This window comes from Lithobates pipiens, unplaced genomic scaffold (genome assembly GCF_037356315.1).
Source record: "Lithobates pipiens isolate NorthernLeopardFrog02 unplaced genomic scaffold, aLitPip1_a1.2 Scaffold_16, whole genome shotgun sequence".
NCBI classification, from domain to species: domain Eukaryota; kingdom Metazoa; phylum Chordata; class Amphibia; order Anura; family Ranidae; genus Lithobates; species Lithobates pipiens.
In genome coordinates this window covers 435,952,120-435,969,443 of record NW_027507748.1, presented here as the reverse complement: position 1 = coordinate 435,969,443, position 17,324 = coordinate 435,952,120, and the positions used below count along the sequence as shown (strand labels likewise).

The following is a 17,324-nucleotide window of genomic DNA, read 5'->3' as shown; positions in this document are numbered from 1 at the left end:
TCCACGCTTCATCCATCCCTGGCTCGTCCACGCTTCATCCATCCCTGGCTCGTCCACGCTTCATCCATCCCTGGCTCGTCCACGCTTCATCCATCCCTGGCTCGTCCACGCTTCATCCATCCCTTGCTCGTCCACGCTTCATCCATCCCTTGCTCGTCCGCGCTTCATCCATCCCTGGCTCGTCCGCGCTTCATCCATCCCTGGCTCGTCCGCGCTTCATCCATCCCTGGCTCGTCCGCGCTTCATCCATCCCTGGCTCGTCCGCGCTTCATCCATCCCTGGCTCGTCCGCGCTTCATCCATCCCTGGCTCGTCCGCGCTTCATCCATCCCTGGCTCGTCCGCGCTTCATCCATCCCTGGCTCGTCCGCGCTTCATCCATCCCTGGCTCGTCCGCGCTTCATCCATCCCTGGCTCGTCCGCGCTTCATCCATCCCTGGCTCGTCCGCGCTTCATCCATCCCTGGCTCGTCCGCGCTTCATCCATCCCTGGCTCGTCCGCGCTTCATCCATCCCTGGCTCGTCCGCGCTTCATCCATCCCTGGCTCGTCCGCGCTTCATCCATCCCTGGCTCGTCCGCGCTTCATCCATCCCTGGCTCGTCCGCGCTTCATCCATCCCTGGCTCGTCCGCGCTTCATCCATCCCTGGCTCGTCCGCGCTTCATCCATCCCTGGCTCGTCCGCGCTTCATCCATCCCTGGCTCGTCCGCGCTTCATCCATCCCTGGCTCGTCCGCGCTTCATCCATCCCTGGCTCGTCCGCGCTTCATCCATCCCTGGCTCGTCCGCGCTTCATCCATCCCTGGCTCGTCCGCGCTTCATCCATCCCTGGCTCGTCCGCGCTTCATCCATCCCTGGCTCGTCCGCGCTTCATCCATCCCTGGCTCGTCCGCGCTTCATCCATCCCTGGCTCGTCCGCGCTTCATCCATCCCTGGCTCGTCCGCGCTTCATCCATCCCTTGCTCATCCGCGCTCCATTCGTCCCTGGCTCATCCCTGGCATCCCTGGCTCGTCCGCGCTCCATTCGTCCCTGGCTCATCCCTGGCATCCCTGGCTCGTCCGCGCTCCATTCGTCCCTGGCTCATCCCTGGCATCCCTGGCTCGTCCGCGCTCCATTCGTCCCTGGCTCGTCCGCGCTCCATTCGTCCCTGGCTCGTCCGCGCTCCATTCGTCCCTGGCTCGTCCGCGCTCCATTCGTCCCTGGCTCGTCCGCGCTCCATTCGTCCCTGGCTCGTCCACACTCCATTCGTCCCTGGATCATCCTTACTCATCTATGCCCATGCATGGCTCATTCATGTTCATCCATGCCTCATCTGTGCTCATCCATGCCACATCCTTGCTACCACAGTGCCTATCAGTGAATCACAAAAGTGTAATAGGTAGTCAAATTAGATTTGAAATGTATGTCCCTGATGGTGCTCCCTGCATGTTGGGCCACTTTATGTGGCCAGGCTATGGAAAAGTCTCCTACATGTGGTATTGCCATACTCAGGAGTAGCAGAATATATATTGAGGTGTAATTGTTGCTATGTACATGCTATGTGTTAGAAATATCTTATAAATGGACAACTTTCTGTAAAAAAATAAAATAGTGTTTTAATTTTCTTTCCACGTTTTCCCAAAACTTGTGGGAAAAAATGACATGTTCAAAAGACTCATTATGCCTTATAGAATTTACGTTGGCGTGTTTACTTTCCAAAATGGGGTCCTTTTTTGGACGCTTCAATTGTCCTGGTGCTCCAGGGCCTTCAAAAGTGTAAAAGGTAGTCAAAAAATGAAATGTGTAATTTATGTCCCTAGAGCGTCTGACATTGCTCCCTGCATGTTAGGCTTCTGTATGTGGCCAGGCTGTGTAAAAGTCTCACACGTGTGGTATCGCCATACTCAGGAGGAGTAGTAGAATGTGTTTTGGAGTATTATTTGTTGTATGCATATGCTGTGTGAGAGAAATAACCTGTTAATATGACAATTCTGTGGGGGGAATAAAAAAAAGAAAATCTTCATGTTTCAAAGAATTGTGGGAAAAAATTACAACTTCAAAAAACTCACAATACCTCTTACTAAATACCTTTTTTACTGGTTTATTGCTTACTTTCCAAAAATGGGTCATTTGGGGTGGGGGGTGGGGGGATGGTATTTGTACTTTCCTGGCTTTTTAGTGTCTCAAGAAATGAGATAGGCCATTCATCAGGTGTGATCAGGTGAGATCAATTTTCAATGATTGGCACCATAGCTTGTAGACTCAACTTTCACATAGACAAAATAATATATACTGATTTGGGTTATTTTTACCAAAGATATGTGGCCGTATACAATTATAATATAATTATAATATAATAATAATAATACAATTTGATAAATTTTAAAACCAAACTGAGAAGAAAAATGTTTACTGTTTACAAATCTTTTGGTCTCTTTTCATTTATAGCACACAAAAAAAAACCCCTGTGGTGATCACATACCAACAAAAAAAATCCTATGGGTAGCATGTTGCCTGACTGAGTAATTGTCATTCAAAATGTGAGAGCACTGAAAGCTGAAAATTGGTCTGGTTAGTTAGGGGGTTTAAGTGCCCAGTGGTCAAGTGGTTAAAGCAACCATTTGTATCAACATCATGTATCCTCCTTCAGTGTATACTTATGTTTACTGTTAAGTAAATGGTGTAGCAAAGCACAGCCCCGTCAGTTTGTGAAATAATTTATCAATACTGATCAATTTGTTTGTGTATGTGTTATTGAGCTGTGTAGTCTTTTTCTGGTGTTCAGTTTGTCTGAAAGACTTCCTGTGATTGCTCTTCCCAGCAATCCAATTCTGTACACACATAAATATTTAAAGCATCTATCTTTATTAGTCATTAAAAATATTCTTCAAGCACAGCACATGAGTACAAAATAATTATGGCTAATAGGCATCCTGCTGCTTATTGACTTTCCATCCTCTCGTTTTTTTTCTTCTCTTTAATCTCAGATTGATATTACATGGTACATCTGGGTCAGGATTTGCAAATGGACTAAAGTGGTATAATGAAGTTTGATGTAGTGCAAAAAGAGTGTGCTAATGTTTTCCAGTCTGTAATGGCCTCTGCATACTTGTAACACTTTCTACTCTGGAATACATTATGTGGCACTTTTTGATTAAGCAAACCATCAGGCAAAAAAAAGCAAATGCATAAAGTTGTAATCATATACAATAGTACTTGTACTATGTAGAATTGAGTAAAACTGAGACTTTTTGGTTTACAGAAAGTTGTGGAAAACATCTGGATATTTTGGCAAAATTTACCATTTTGGTTAATTGTGCATTGGAGTTAAGGTGAAAGGCTAAATTTAAAGTAACTAAAGGTAAAAACTTTTTTTTGCCCATGGATTAGAACACTGTCAGGTTTTTATTGCTGTCTGTGCTGCTATTAGTGATATTCACATTATCTGGTTGTCCTGTTTACCGTTATCATTAATGTGGAAGTAAAAAAAAAAAAAGTCCCAAGTTTTGTGTTGTCCTCAAAACAGTTATAGCGGAATTCTTGCAATAGAGACACTAGTTCTGGTGACCCGAGGGGCCCTCAGAAATTCCTTTAATGTAATGCCTTTTTTTAATGCCAATTTTTACCTTTTAATTCTACTTTAAGGTGGTTTTTAAAGGTTCAGGTAACTTCAAAAGGGGATGTGGGTGGAAGGAAGGGGTCAGAGAGGCCTTTGAAGTGGTTTTAGAGCCTATACATTTTTTACCCTAATGCATTCTCTGCATTAAGGTAAAAAATAATCCTGTACCTGTATTGCCCCCTCATCCCTCTTCTACTTACCTGAGTCCTCAGTCGATCCAAAGCTGTGCCTGGCTCCAGCCTCTCTCACCTCTCTAACAGGCATTGCTGAGGCAGTGGGGGCCATTGTCTCTCTCTGCTGTCAGTCAAATCCTGTGATAAGGGAACGGGGGAGGGGGGGTGAGGCCAAGCCTCGCTGTCTTTGTCTATGGACGCAGCCAGCGTGGCTCAGGATCAACCCCGCAGGTGTGCCACCATAGGAAGGGGCCTCCTATGTGGCAAACCGAAGAGGAAACAAAAGCACCAGTGGGGGACAGCAAAAGAGGAGGATCCGGGCTGCTCTTTGCATTTTTATTACGTAGAGCAGGTAATTATAACATGTTTGTTAATTTTTTTAATTAGATTTTACAGTCACTTTAATTTTATAAGAGATACAGGGTTTAAAGTGGTTGTAAAGGCACAATGTCTTTTACCTTTATGCATTCTGTCCAAGAAGGTAAAAAACCTTCTATATGCAGCAGTCTTCCCCCCCCCCCCCCCCCCAATACTTGCCTGAACCCCATCTCGTTCCAGCAATGTCCAGGAAAGCCTTGCCTCTCCGGGGACTTGCATGCCTGATTTGCTTTTGGCAGCAGTGGGAGCCATTGGCTTAGGCGGGCCGAATATCGGGGCAGCATCGGCCGGTTCAATAGAAACCTGTGGTTACGACAGCTGGTCCAACGGAAGCCGATTGGTCGGCTGGCTTATGTTGAAGGGGCATGGCTGAAAAGATCTGTTTGACTCCCGGAGTGTTCTGGTGGGGGGGGGGGGGGCAGTCCCCCTATCTGAACACAATAGCTCAGCGGGGGCAATCACCGTACTAACATCGGATTGCTAGTACAGTGGCTCCACTTTAGAGTTTTATTTATTTTCATTCAGCCCGCTGGGTTGAATGAAAATTTTTTTTTTTTGTATGGAACAGGCGTTAAAGTTAAAGTTGGTTTGAGTTCAGGGTTGGCTTTAGTGTTACAATTGTGGTTAGTGTTGTAGTTTAGCTTTAGGCCTTATTCACATGGCCGTAAACAATGTACCAATGCTATTACAGGTTTTCTAGGAGAAAAGTTCCTGCGAAATGATCAGTAAAATATTTGCATATATGTGCTTATAGGTGGAAGCGCATGTTCTTAGATGCAGATTTTTGGATTCTGTATTACATATCTGAAAGCAGTTAATGTTTATGCACCTGTGTGAATGGCTCTATTGAGAACAATACAGATCTGTGATTAAACATTGGTATATGCACTTTTTTACGGCCGTGTGAATAAAGCCTTAAAGTCGGCATTTGTTTATTTTTTTATAAAAATTTTGCCTAAGCAGGTAATATTTTAGTCCAATTTTTAGCAAATAAAAATTGGTAACTTCACAGCAAAATAATCTCTATTTGTTTGCTTTCATTTGCTTAAATTCTTGTATGTCTTCTCCGTTTATAATCTGGCCTCTGGTTGACAGGGCTGAAAGATGTTATTTTAAAGCGGGGTTCCACACTAAAGTGGAAATTCCGCTGATCGGAACCCTCCCCCCCTCCGGTGTCACAATTGGCACCTTTCAGGGGGCAGGGGGGTGCAGATACCTGTCAAAGACAGGTATTTACAACCACTTCTGGGCATAGACTCCCACAGGAGTCTATGCCTCTTCCTGTCCCTGCGCGCTGTCTGCTGGGACACACACGGGTCCCAGAGACAGCACGGACACTTCCTATTGCGCTGCGCGACTCGCGCATGCGCAGTAGGGAACCGGGAAGTGAAGCCGCTTCGCTTCACTTCCTGATTCCCTCACCCAGAATGGTGGCGGCAGCAGCCGAGAGCCGAGCGAATGATCGGCCTCGGCTGCCGGCATCGCTGGACCCCGGGACAGGTGAGTGTCCATTTATTAAAAATCAGCAGCTGCAGTATTTGTAGCTGCTGGCTTATAATATTTTTTTCCGCAGTGCAGTCCCGCTTTAAAGGCCAAGTACATTTTTCATAATGTTACATGTTACACCCGTATCCTGGGTGTAACATGTTACTAAATGAGCAGCCCCCACGCACCCATCCCCCCTTCTGAGCCCCCATTGTGACAGTGGGACGGGGATCTTCTCCCCGCACCCGCTGTCAAAAATGTTACATTCTCTGAGTTCTGAGAATGGGAGAACTACCGCTATCATCAGCCATTGCAGCTGATGACTTGTAGTTCTCAATAAACTGCCAGTGCACTGATGCATGCTCCTAGGTAGTTCATTGATTCTTTCTGTCATTTAGTAACTGCCTGCCCGTACAAGGTACGGGTAGATAGCTACACTGGCAGTCTGCAGGAGCCTTGCATAAGTTCCTACGATCTGCTGATCATGGGTACAGTGCTTTACAGGCTCTTGAAAAAATAATTACATTAATTTTTTTTACCTGTTAACTTGGCCTTTAAGTCATACTTGTAGCATTACTTCAATATCCAAAACCATCACCACATAACCGCTTTACGACTGCCCCCGCGCACATATACTGCGCCAGGGCGGCCGCCCTGCACTGGATTACGTACCTAGTATGTGATCCATGTGCCGGAATAGAGCATGCCCCTGCGCCGCCCCAGGCTATGCTGCAATTGGCTGCAGCACTAACCAATCAGCAGTTGCTGGCCGCTGATCGCCGACACTTGACGATGGGTCCCAGATGTGGTGACCAAAGAGAGCCATTTGTAGGTATACAAACACAGGGCTCTCTTCTGGCAGGAGCAATATGCTTCAAAGGAGGAAAAAAACAGCACATTGCTTAGTAAAAGCAGCACACACAGTAACACATGTTGGCCACACATTTAACCCCTTGATCACCCTAGATGTTATCCTCTTCCCTGCCAGTGTCATTAGTACAGTAACCATGCGTATTTTTAGCACTGATCACTTTATTGGTGTCGCTGGTTCCCCAAAAAGTGTCAAAAGTGTAAGTTAGGTGTCCAATTTGTCCACAATATCGTAGTCCCATTATAAGTCGCTGATCGCCGCCATTACTAGTAAAAGAATGAAAAAAAAAATTCCATAAATATATCCCATAGCTTGTAGATGCTATAACTTGCGCAAACCAGTCAATATATGCTTGGGATTTTTATTGGGATTTTTTTTTACCACAAATATGTAGCAGAATACATATTAGCCTAAATTGATGAAGAAATGTAAAAAAAAATTTTAACATTTTTTTTTTTATTATTGAATGTTTTATAGCAGAAAGTAAAAAATATTGTTTAAAAAAAAAAAAATGGTCGTCGTCTTTTCTTTATAGCACAAAAAAGAAAGAAAAAGTTCTATTTATGGGAAAAAAAGGACATACATTTGGGTACATCGTCGCCTGACCATGCCAGTTAAAGTAACGCCGTGCCATATTGCAAAAAATGGCCTGGTCATGAAAAGGGGGTAAACCCTCCATAGCTGAAGTGGTTAAAATCCTCATGTTAGCAGTCCTCATGTTTAATCTGTTTACAATTGTAGTTTTACTTGCATGGCCGTGATGTAGGTGCCCACTCAGTCCTTACCTGAACATTGAGTTGACTTGTAAGATGGTACAAAGTACCAAGGGAAGTATTAAATACTTGTTTGTTTTTGTCTCCGTGGGTACGTTGATGCTTATTTTAAATATGAGTCTAGATATGTGCCCCTAGTAGATATTTCTGCAGTGTATACAGTGCATTCAAAAAGTATTCTCAGCACTTCAATTTTTTCAAATTTTTTTTTTTTATGTTACAGCCTTATTCCAAAATGGATTAAATTCATTATTTTTCTCAAAATTCTACAAACAATACATAATAACAGCGCCAACCCTATAGTAAAAAATGTCAAAAAGTAATATCAAAATGAATAGACATTGACCTTAAATAATTATCACAATGAAAAAACACCTTAAGTGCATAAAAAACAAAACAATGTGTAAAGTGAAAAAAATATAAATCAAAGTCCATTCAAGGAAAGTTCCTGTGTGGATCCAAATAAGAGTTGGTGTCACCACGGTGATTTAAACACGATCCAAAAACTCATAAAAGTGCCCGTCACCGTACAATGAATGTGCTTACCAGAAAAATAAGCAATTTGGGCGTTTGTAAATAATCGATGGGTCCCGTCAAAAGATATCCTCCTTTTAAATGGGTCAAATCTCCATCTCCCAATAATGCCCTCCAGATATTAATGTGCCTCGTGGAGCTCAGTGATTCCCGAAAAAGAAAGGGGCTTACTGTCCTCCATCCATTATTTCAAACGTATCTATTACTTCTGTTTTACGTCCTTACAGACTGTAGGCCTGTGCCATGGCCTACAGTCTGTAAGGACGTAAAACAGAAGTAATAGATACGTTTGAAATAATGGATGGAGGACAGTAAGCCCCTTTCTTTTTCGGGAATCACTGAGCTCCACGAGGCACATTAATATCTGGAGGGCATTATTGGGAGATGGAGATTTGACCCATTTAAAAGGAGGATATCTTTTGACGGGACCCATCGATTATTTACAAACGCCCAAATTGCTTATTTTTCTGGTAAGCACATTCATTGTACGGTGACGGGCACTTTTATGAGTTTTTGGATCGTGTTTAAATCACCGTGGTGACACCAACTCTTATTTGGATCCACACAGGAACTTTCCTTGAATGGACTTTGATTTATATTTTTTTCACTTTACACATTGTTTTGTTTTTTATGCACTTAAGGTGTTTTTTCATTGTGATAATTATTTAAGGTCAATGTCTATTCATTTTGATATTACTTTTTGACATTTTTTACTATAGGGTTGGCGCAGTTTTTTATTTTTGCATATTTGTTTGGTGTTATATCACATCTATTGCTGCTGCCTGTTTCACATTTAGTTTATTTGCTTTCATGTTTCTTTCCTAGCGCGGAATAATTTTTTCCAAATACATAATAACACCATGAAAGATGTTTGTTTGAAATCTTTGCAAATTTATAAAAAAAAAAAAATCACATGTACATATGTATTCACAGCCTTTGCCATGACTCGATTGGAGGCCACCTGTGGCAAATTCAGCTGATTGGACATTATTTGGAAAGGTGCACACCTGTCTATATAAGGTCCCACAGTTAAAAGTGCATGTCAAAGCACAAAGCAAGCCATGAAGTCCAAGGAATTTTCTGTAGACCTCCGAGACCGGATTGTATCGAGGCACAGAAAAAAAATCTGCAGCATTGAAGTTCCCAATAAGCACAGTGGCCTCCATCATTCGTAAATGGAAAAAGTTTGGAACCACCAGGACTCTTCGTAGAGCGGGCTGCCTGGCCAAACTGAGCAATCGGGGAAGAAAAGCCTTAGTCAGAGAGGTGACAACCCGATGGTCAATCTGACAGAGCTCCATCATTTCTCTGTAGAGAGAGAGGAGAATCTCCCAAAAGAACTGGGAGACCAGTCACAATCAAGTGAAAGATAATTGCAGCAAAGTACAGAAACATTATTGATGAAAACCTGCTCCAGAGCGATGGGGCTTGAGATGTCCTGCAAAGAAGAATGGGAGAAACTGCCCAAAAATAGGTGTGCTAAGCTTGTAGCATCATACTCAAAGACTTGAGGCTGTAACTGGTGCCGAAGGTGCTTCAACAAAGTATTGTATAAAGGCTGTGAATACTTATGTACATGCGATTTATTTTTAATAAATTTGCAAAGATTTAAAACAAACTTTTTTCACTTTGTGATTTTGGGGTATTTGTAGAATTTTGAGTAAAATAATTAATTGAATCCATTTTGGAATAAGACTGTAACATAACAAAATATGGAAAAAGTGAAGCACTGTGAATACTTCCTGTATGCACTGTATGAACAAAGCACTATAGAGAGGAGAAAATGATAAGTTGAACTCCCAGCAAAGCCCACGGTATAGTACATGCCCCAATGAAAAAGTAGCACGTAGGTATTCACTTTAAATTTGTCTAATTTCCATAGCAAATGTACATGTAAACCGCTAACACCCTTTGTAAAGAGAGGATCAGCCATTAGTTGTTAAGGCTGGGTTCACACTGCTGCGGGGGGGAGATCCGGATGTGATTCGCACCGCACTGCAGTGCAAATCACATCGGATCTCTGTAGCGATGCGAGTTCAGCCATACAGATAGTATGGCTGAATTCGCATCGCTCCCGCAGCAAACTCGCACGGGACCCTTTTTTTGGTCCGCAGCAGAATCGGATCGCATGGGTGTTCACACCATGCGATCCGATTCCTGTGCGAGTGTGCAGATCGCACTGCGATATGCGGACGGATCTGGGGGTGTCATTAAGATTTCATTGACACTCCCAGCATTCCGCATAGGGCAGTGTGAACTGCCGGCGGGAGTCATGCGATGCGGGAAAACGCCGCGGATTCGCGGCGTTCCCGCATCGCTATAGTGTGAACCCAGCCTAAAACTTGAACTATTCAACTTCATTGACAAACATAGCAAATATGTTTTATAATAATGTCGTATTGAATCTTTTGTTGGGCTGCGTGTTCAGTAATGTACTGCTTTTAGTGTTTTCCTAAGTGCTGCAGCAAGGGTTACAATGCCCAAGCTCTCTAGGAAGTGTTGTACATTGGAGCAGTGTGTGGTGGAGGAGGGATATTTTAACTGTGCTGCAGCACTTGGAAACATCCAAAAGAGCATGGTGTTACTGTATATAAATCATGCCTAACTGCATTACAATGATACATATAGAGGGTTCAATTGGGATTTTTTTTTTCTTCTTCTCTCTTCCATTCTCCTTTGGATTAATAATTATTAGGCCCCTTTCACACGGGACGGATCCATAATGATCCGCCCTGTGATGATCCGCTTGCTCAGTGGGGTTCGCTCCGTTTATCCCCGCTGAGCAGGCGGATGACGGGGTGGTCCCTGCACACTGTGCAGGGACCACCCTGTCAGATCTCCGCTCTCCTCTATGGGGGATCGGATGAACACGGACCGTGTTCATCTGATCCACTCTGCAGACCGATAGAAAAATAGGATTTTCCTCCGTCTGCAGAATCGGACGATTGCGGAGACGGATGATATAGGGTGTCCGCGGATGTTCATCCGCAGACACCTGCTATCCCATAGGAATGCATGTATGTCCGTATTTCACCCGCAGACGGATGAATGAAATACGGACATACTGTCCGCATGTGTGAAAGGGGCCTTATATTGGATTTTGCAACCTTAGTATTATATTTTTGGTTCAATGTGTATGATGTCTTGTTGTGTCTTGTTCTCTTTGTTATTAAGAAATGTAACCACTTGCCTACTGGGCACTTAAACCCCCCTCCTGCCCAGACTAATTTTCAGCTTTCGGTGCTCTCACACTTTGACAATTACTGTAATTCATGTAATACTGTACCCAAATTTTTTGTCCTTTTTTTCATACAAATAGAGCTTTCTTTTGGTGGTATTTGATCACCTCTGGGTTTATTTATTTTTTGCGCTATAAATGAAAAAAGACTGCAAATTGTGGAAAAAAATGCATTTTTCTTTGTTTCTGTGATAAAATTTTGCCAATTATTAACTTTTCTTCATACATTTTGGCCACAATTTATACTGCTAAGTATCTTTGGTAAAAATAACCAAAATTAGTGGATATTATTTGGTCTTTGTGAAAGTTAGAAAGTCTAGAATCTGTGGTGCAAACCATAAAAAAAAAAAATTGATCACATCTGATCTACTGGTGATCTCATTTCTTGTGACCCTAACAAGGAAAGCCAGGAAAGTACAAATACCCCCCAAATGACCCCTTTTTTGAAAGTAGACATTCCAAGGTATTTAGTAAGATGCATGGTGAGGTTTTTGATGTCATTTTTTTTCCCACAATTCTTTGCAAAATGAAGATTTTTTTTATTTTTTCCACAAAATTGTCATTGTAATTTGGTTATTTCCCCCGACGAGCAGGGAGGAAGTATACAGGAGGACATCCATTGATGCCCTCCCGGCAATTAAGTGCCACACTGTAGCCGTCTTTCAGCTATAGCACGGGTGCGTAGTGGTTAATAAAAATACTTGTTAAAAAAAAAAAATCACAGCAGATGTCATTTCAATCAGTTTATTAACTGAGTATATTGTCAAAAGCAAAACAGGAGGCCTCATGTACACTGCTGCTGGTAAACGGGCAGTTGGGCGTTTTTTTTTTTTTTTGTAGCTGCCCCTGAACTCTCCTCTGTTATCTTATCAGTACATGTACAAGGGTCGTTTATAGTAGTTTCTAAGCAGTTGAATTTAGAAGCATTTTGTGGAAAGCAAAAAAAATGCGCTCAGGGTGGTTGTTCAGAGGCATTTGAAGCGCTAAATGCCTCTAACAGCTTGTAAACGCGGTAACTCGCATTTAGCCACGTTCTTTTTACAGGCATTTTTTAATGGAGCTACATTTTGAACTATTTTTAAAAAAAACTTCTAAACGCAAAACGCATGTAAACGTCAGTTACTATCTGCCAAGTTAAATCATTCAGGAGAGATTTCAAAACACCCCCTGTACATTAAGCCTAATACCGCGTACAGACGAAAGGACATTCCGACAATAAAACTGGATTTTTTTCCAATAATGGATGTTGGCTCAAACTTGTTTGGCATACACACGGTCACACAAATGTTGTCGGAAGTGCCAAACGTCAAGAACACGGTGACGTACAACACGTACGACGAGCCGAGAAAAAAGGGCTCTTCTGCTTTATTCCGAGCATGCATGAACTTTTGTGCGTCGGAATTGTGTACACACGCTCGGCATTTCCAACAAGTTTTGTTGTCTGAAAATTGGAGAACCAGCTCTCAAATATTTGTTGTCGGAAAATCTGACAGCAAATGTTCGATGGCGCATACACACGATTGGAATTTCCAACAAGCTCACATTAACGTTTGTCGTCGGAAATTCAGATCGTCTGTATGCAGCATTTGAGTCACAAATCACAGAACGTTCGCTTTTATGGTATCTTTAGATCCCATTTTAGAACACTCTCTTCTGGCAGATGCACAGTCAGTTCATTACAGTTAGAAAATCTAGAGTGACTTGCCACGTGTACAGTACCTGGATAAAAGACTATGCAGGCTATAGTCTATCAGGTGTGAGTGCATCTGCATGCACAGTGTAACAAAGACTTTTGGAGGATGGCCTGGTGTCAAGAAGGGCAGCAAAGATGCCACTTCTCAGCCAATGCTGAGGACTGGGGTAAAGTCATTTTCTCTGATGAATCCCCTCTCCGATTGTTTGGGGCATCTGGAAAATTAAAAGAAAAGATGAGTGCTACCATCAGTCCTGTGTCATGCAGTAAACAGTAAAGCATCCGGAGACCATTCATGTGTGGGGTTGTTTCTTAGCCAAGGGAGTGGGCCCACTCATAATTTTGCCTAAGAACACAGCCATGAATAAAAAATGGTACAAAAACATCCCCCAAGAGCAACTTCACCCGGCCATCCAAGAACAGTTTGGTTACGAACAGTGCCTTTTCCAGCATGATGAAGCACCTTGCCATAAGGCAAAAACGATAACTAAGTGACTTGCGGAACAAAACATCGAAATTTTGTGTCCATGGACAGGAAGCTCCCCATTGAGAACTGGTGGTCAATCCTCAAGAGGCGGATGAACAAAAACATAACCCCACAAATTCTGACTAACTCCGACCATTGATTATGCAAGAATGGGCTGCCATCAGTCAGGATATAGCCCACAATTTGATGCCAGGGTGAATTGCAGAGGTCTTGAAAAAGAAGGGTCAACATTGCAAATATTGACTCTTTGCATAAACGTAATGTATTTGTCAATAAAAGCATTTTATGAAATGCTTGTAATTATACTTCAGCATACAATAGTAACATCTGACAAAAAGATTGAAAAACACTGAAGCAGCAGACTTTGTTAAAATTTATATTTTTGTCATTCTCAAAATGTTTTGGCCACAGCTGTAAGCATCACGGTGCAAAGTGTTTAATTGTAATTGGTGATGATGCTTCGTTTTAATATTAAAATAGCTGATGGTGAAAAAAGGTAGAAGGCATGGCCCTTAATTGTTTTTAATAACATCGGGCATGTTTATTAGAGCACCTGACAAAAGAATCTTGCAATTTAATTTTTCCTTGGTGCAAAGACAGTTTGCTTTAGAAATAAGTTTTTCTTTTAGGAGCTTTACTTCAGGGGCAAAATTCTCTTTAGTAGGTTTTGATCCTACTGTGTTCAGACGACTTCTGCTTCCACAGTTATTTCCTGACTAGTAGGGCGCAGTGTAAACATTGGCTTAGTCAAAAGGAACATGTAGCTGTGCCTATTCAAAGTTCTGGTCACCTTGTATTGTATATATTGTACTACTTGATGGAAGGAATGAAAGTCAGCCACAGTGGTGCAGTTCTAAAGGACTACTGACAAATTCATGTTGTTTTTTTTTTTCTTTTCTTGTTTTAGTAATGACTTCTTTTTTTAATAATTCATATTTTAATTCACAAATTTGTACCATGAAATCCACTCTGCAAACAACATTTTATTTAATTCTAAAATTTGTTCTTATTAACTATATATAGGGGGTATAGTTAAAGTGGATCTGAGTAGATAAAACTAAACATGATAACAAAACACACACACACAAGCACAGGCAGCTATATTTACAGTGTATGATGGCTTGATTTTTCCTGGAAAAATCTAAAATAATCCTGGCCCCTCACTGGTCCTTTTATTTAAATTTGCTTATAGTATCCACTGCCTGTATTGTTGGATCTATTGATTTTGCTTTTTTTAACTGTGCATTTTGACTGAATATAACAGCTGAATAAGTATTTTATTTTAATATGCTTGGCTTTAATTGCCCAAGTTGGCGACAGGTATGATTTAACCACTTGAAGACTTTTGGCTTAGGAGATAAAAACCTAAAAAGAACTTTAAGATAGTTTCTAGGGCTACTCTCTTAAGCCCTGTTTTCTCTTCTATTATCATCCATTCCCAGCTGTCAAAATTACAGCCAGTATTTGCTATGTAGCACATTGCAGGAGTGGTAGTCAAAATGCAGTATAAAACGACCCTCGCAGATAGCCCTTCCAAATACAGCCTACTTATAGAAATGAATGGGGTGGCAGTGTACCCACACTAAGAAGAAGAGCCAGCAGGGACATTTACTGTACAAAGACTTGTTCTTCAACCCGCATATAGCTGAATGCACTGTATTGCATTTATGCTTGCCAAGCAAGTAAATCAATGTATTAGCTGATGAGACTAATGCCCACTGGTGTAATGGTAAATGTATTCAAGAGATATACTGGCCCTCATTTTTGTCTAATTAGTTTCTTTTGCATGCAAATAAAAATCTGACTGGTCATGTTGTAAAACGCTGTTGTAAAGCAAGTGGTTTGACCCTATATAAATCGTGTATAATAATCTGGTTGGATGCTGTGGGGCAGTTCAGACTAAATCTGTATGCACACTATACAACTTTTTTGTTTTTTGATGTCTTTCAACTATGTAATGCAAGGGCCTGCCTGATTGCACACAAATTTAAAGTGTTTGAGTTTGAGTCATATTATATGGTTTGGGAAAGTTGTATAGTGTGTATCTAGCTTAAATTCCTCTCAGACACTTTTAAAGATTACAACCAATGTGACTGTGAAACATTTGTGTACTTTATATACATACATTCTTTAGCATGTGGAATGCAATGTTTTTAATCCATAACGCTCCTACTGTAGGGAGGAAATAGACTTTATTGTACAGCATTGGTTCCCTGTCTGTTAGGTCAGTATTACTGAATGCCTAATGATTCTGTATTCTGATCTATTGTTTAAAAACACAAAAAACAAGTAATGTTTTTCAGAACTGGGTATTCTATTTGATATATAAAAGTGTATTTGCACACTTTGTTGATACTGCTTGTATTCTAGTGAATGAGACTGTCTAGAAAGGTCCATGCATGCTGGGCTTAAAAAAATGCTTTTTGTTTTGACAGAAAGAAATGCTCATATTGAGCATTTTTGTACAGGTGTTTAGGAGCGTTTAGCGTTTTTTTTAAAGCTAGAAAACTGCTCTCAAAAACACAGGACACAAGGACCTAATGTGCATGGACACATAGGATAACATTAGCCACTTCTACAGGCAAAACACTAAACTCCTATAGAAGCGGCATTTTTTTTTATTTTTTTTTAAGCCAGTGTGCATGGAAACTAAGACTGATTGGTTTGCTTAGAAAGCATGTGTGTGAAGCATAGGGCAGTCTTAAACTTTATTTCTATTTAAAGGGATCTTAAAGCAAGAGCACAAAAGGAGTTTTTTCGGGCCCTGTTCAAACTGCCAAGAAAAGAGAAGCTATATGACGTTGTGGAGTGTTCGCTTTGGACTCCCTTTAGCCGATGCCATACCCCAGGCAGTATATATGCTTCTGACAGCTACCTCTGCTTTGCCAGCAAAGAAGATGGATTATGTAATGTTATTATTCCTTTGAAGGAGGTAAGCGTTGAATAAAGAAAAACCCAATAGACAATCAGATTGTGATGTGGAAATGTTGCATGTATATATGCTCAAAGCGTGTCAGCTCGCAAACTGTGCATGCGCACAGGAGTCCCATCGTCATGGCACAGATAGGGTGTTGTAAATGTATTCTGGGCTGTGCATGTGTGACATGTATGACAGATAGTCTCAACCACTTCTGGATCAAGCCTATTTCTGACATTTGTTGTTTACAAGTTAAAATTAGTACTTTTTGCTAGAAAATTACTTGGAACCCCCAAACATTTATTATATATATATATATATATATATATATAATATATAAATATATATATATATATATATATATAATTGTGGGAGTAAAGCTTTGCTAAAAAAAAGCTGCAAAACTCATTCTACAGCTAAGGCTACCAGTCAGACACCTGTTGAGTGGAGATCAATGGACAGATTCCCCACTGAGCAGACAAACTCCAGTGGAGCCTGCTCTGTGAGTAAGGGGTGTTAAAGCAGTGAATGTGACATTCACTTTTTGGTGCACATGTAGTTTAAATAACAGGAAATTATTTATCTGCTGTAAATGTTTGGGGAATGTCACATTTAGCTTTATAAGTTGTTGTGGCATTCACTGCAGGTCAATCTTCCTGGTGCAAGTGTTTTAATATACAGTGAACGATTCACCACCATTGAACGTTTAATGAATATCATGGCAACTGCTGTGTATATATACAGTATATGCCCCTTAGTGTTCGTAAATATGTATGCGTGTATATATAGTATATCACCAAAGATTTTGCTAATGATTTGCTTAAGTGAAAGAAATCCAATATCCTGCATGACTTCCTACATCTGAATACCATTTACTTATTCCAGGTAGTGAGCGTGGAGAAGATGGAGGACACCAGCCTTCTGCCTAATCCCATTATTATCAGCATAAGGCAACAGATGGCTTTTCAGTTTATTGAGCTGAAAGACCGTGAGAGTCTGGTTAATGGTTTACTCCTCAGGCTTGAACAGGTCAACTCCAACACAGTGTCCACAAAAAACAGAGATATGGTACAGTATATCAATAGATTTGTGTATGCTACTGCATAAAAAAGTCAGTCTTGTTTTCCAGCCATAGCAGGAGAGAAGCCCAGACTGTGTGTGCTATATGTCCACATCATGT

At 41.5% G+C, this 17,324-nt stretch overlaps 1 protein-coding gene across 5 annotated transcripts in view; it reads left to right on the top strand.

The window, feature by feature from the left end:
- TBC1D8 (TBC1 domain family member 8) overlaps positions 1 to 17,324 on the top strand; it is a 117,537-nt gene that overhangs the window by 61,380 nt on the left and 38,833 nt on the right. For all 5 annotated transcript variants that reach the window (XM_077482643.1, XM_077482646.1, XM_077482645.1 and 2 more), the window contains 2 exons: positions 15,952 to 16,159; positions 17,030 to 17,212. In XM_077482643.1, coding sequence (XP_077338769.1) covers positions 15,952 to 16,159; positions 17,030 to 17,212 — 391 coding nt within the window. The remainder of the gene's footprint in view (positions 1 to 15,951; positions 16,160 to 17,029; positions 17,213 to 17,324) is intronic.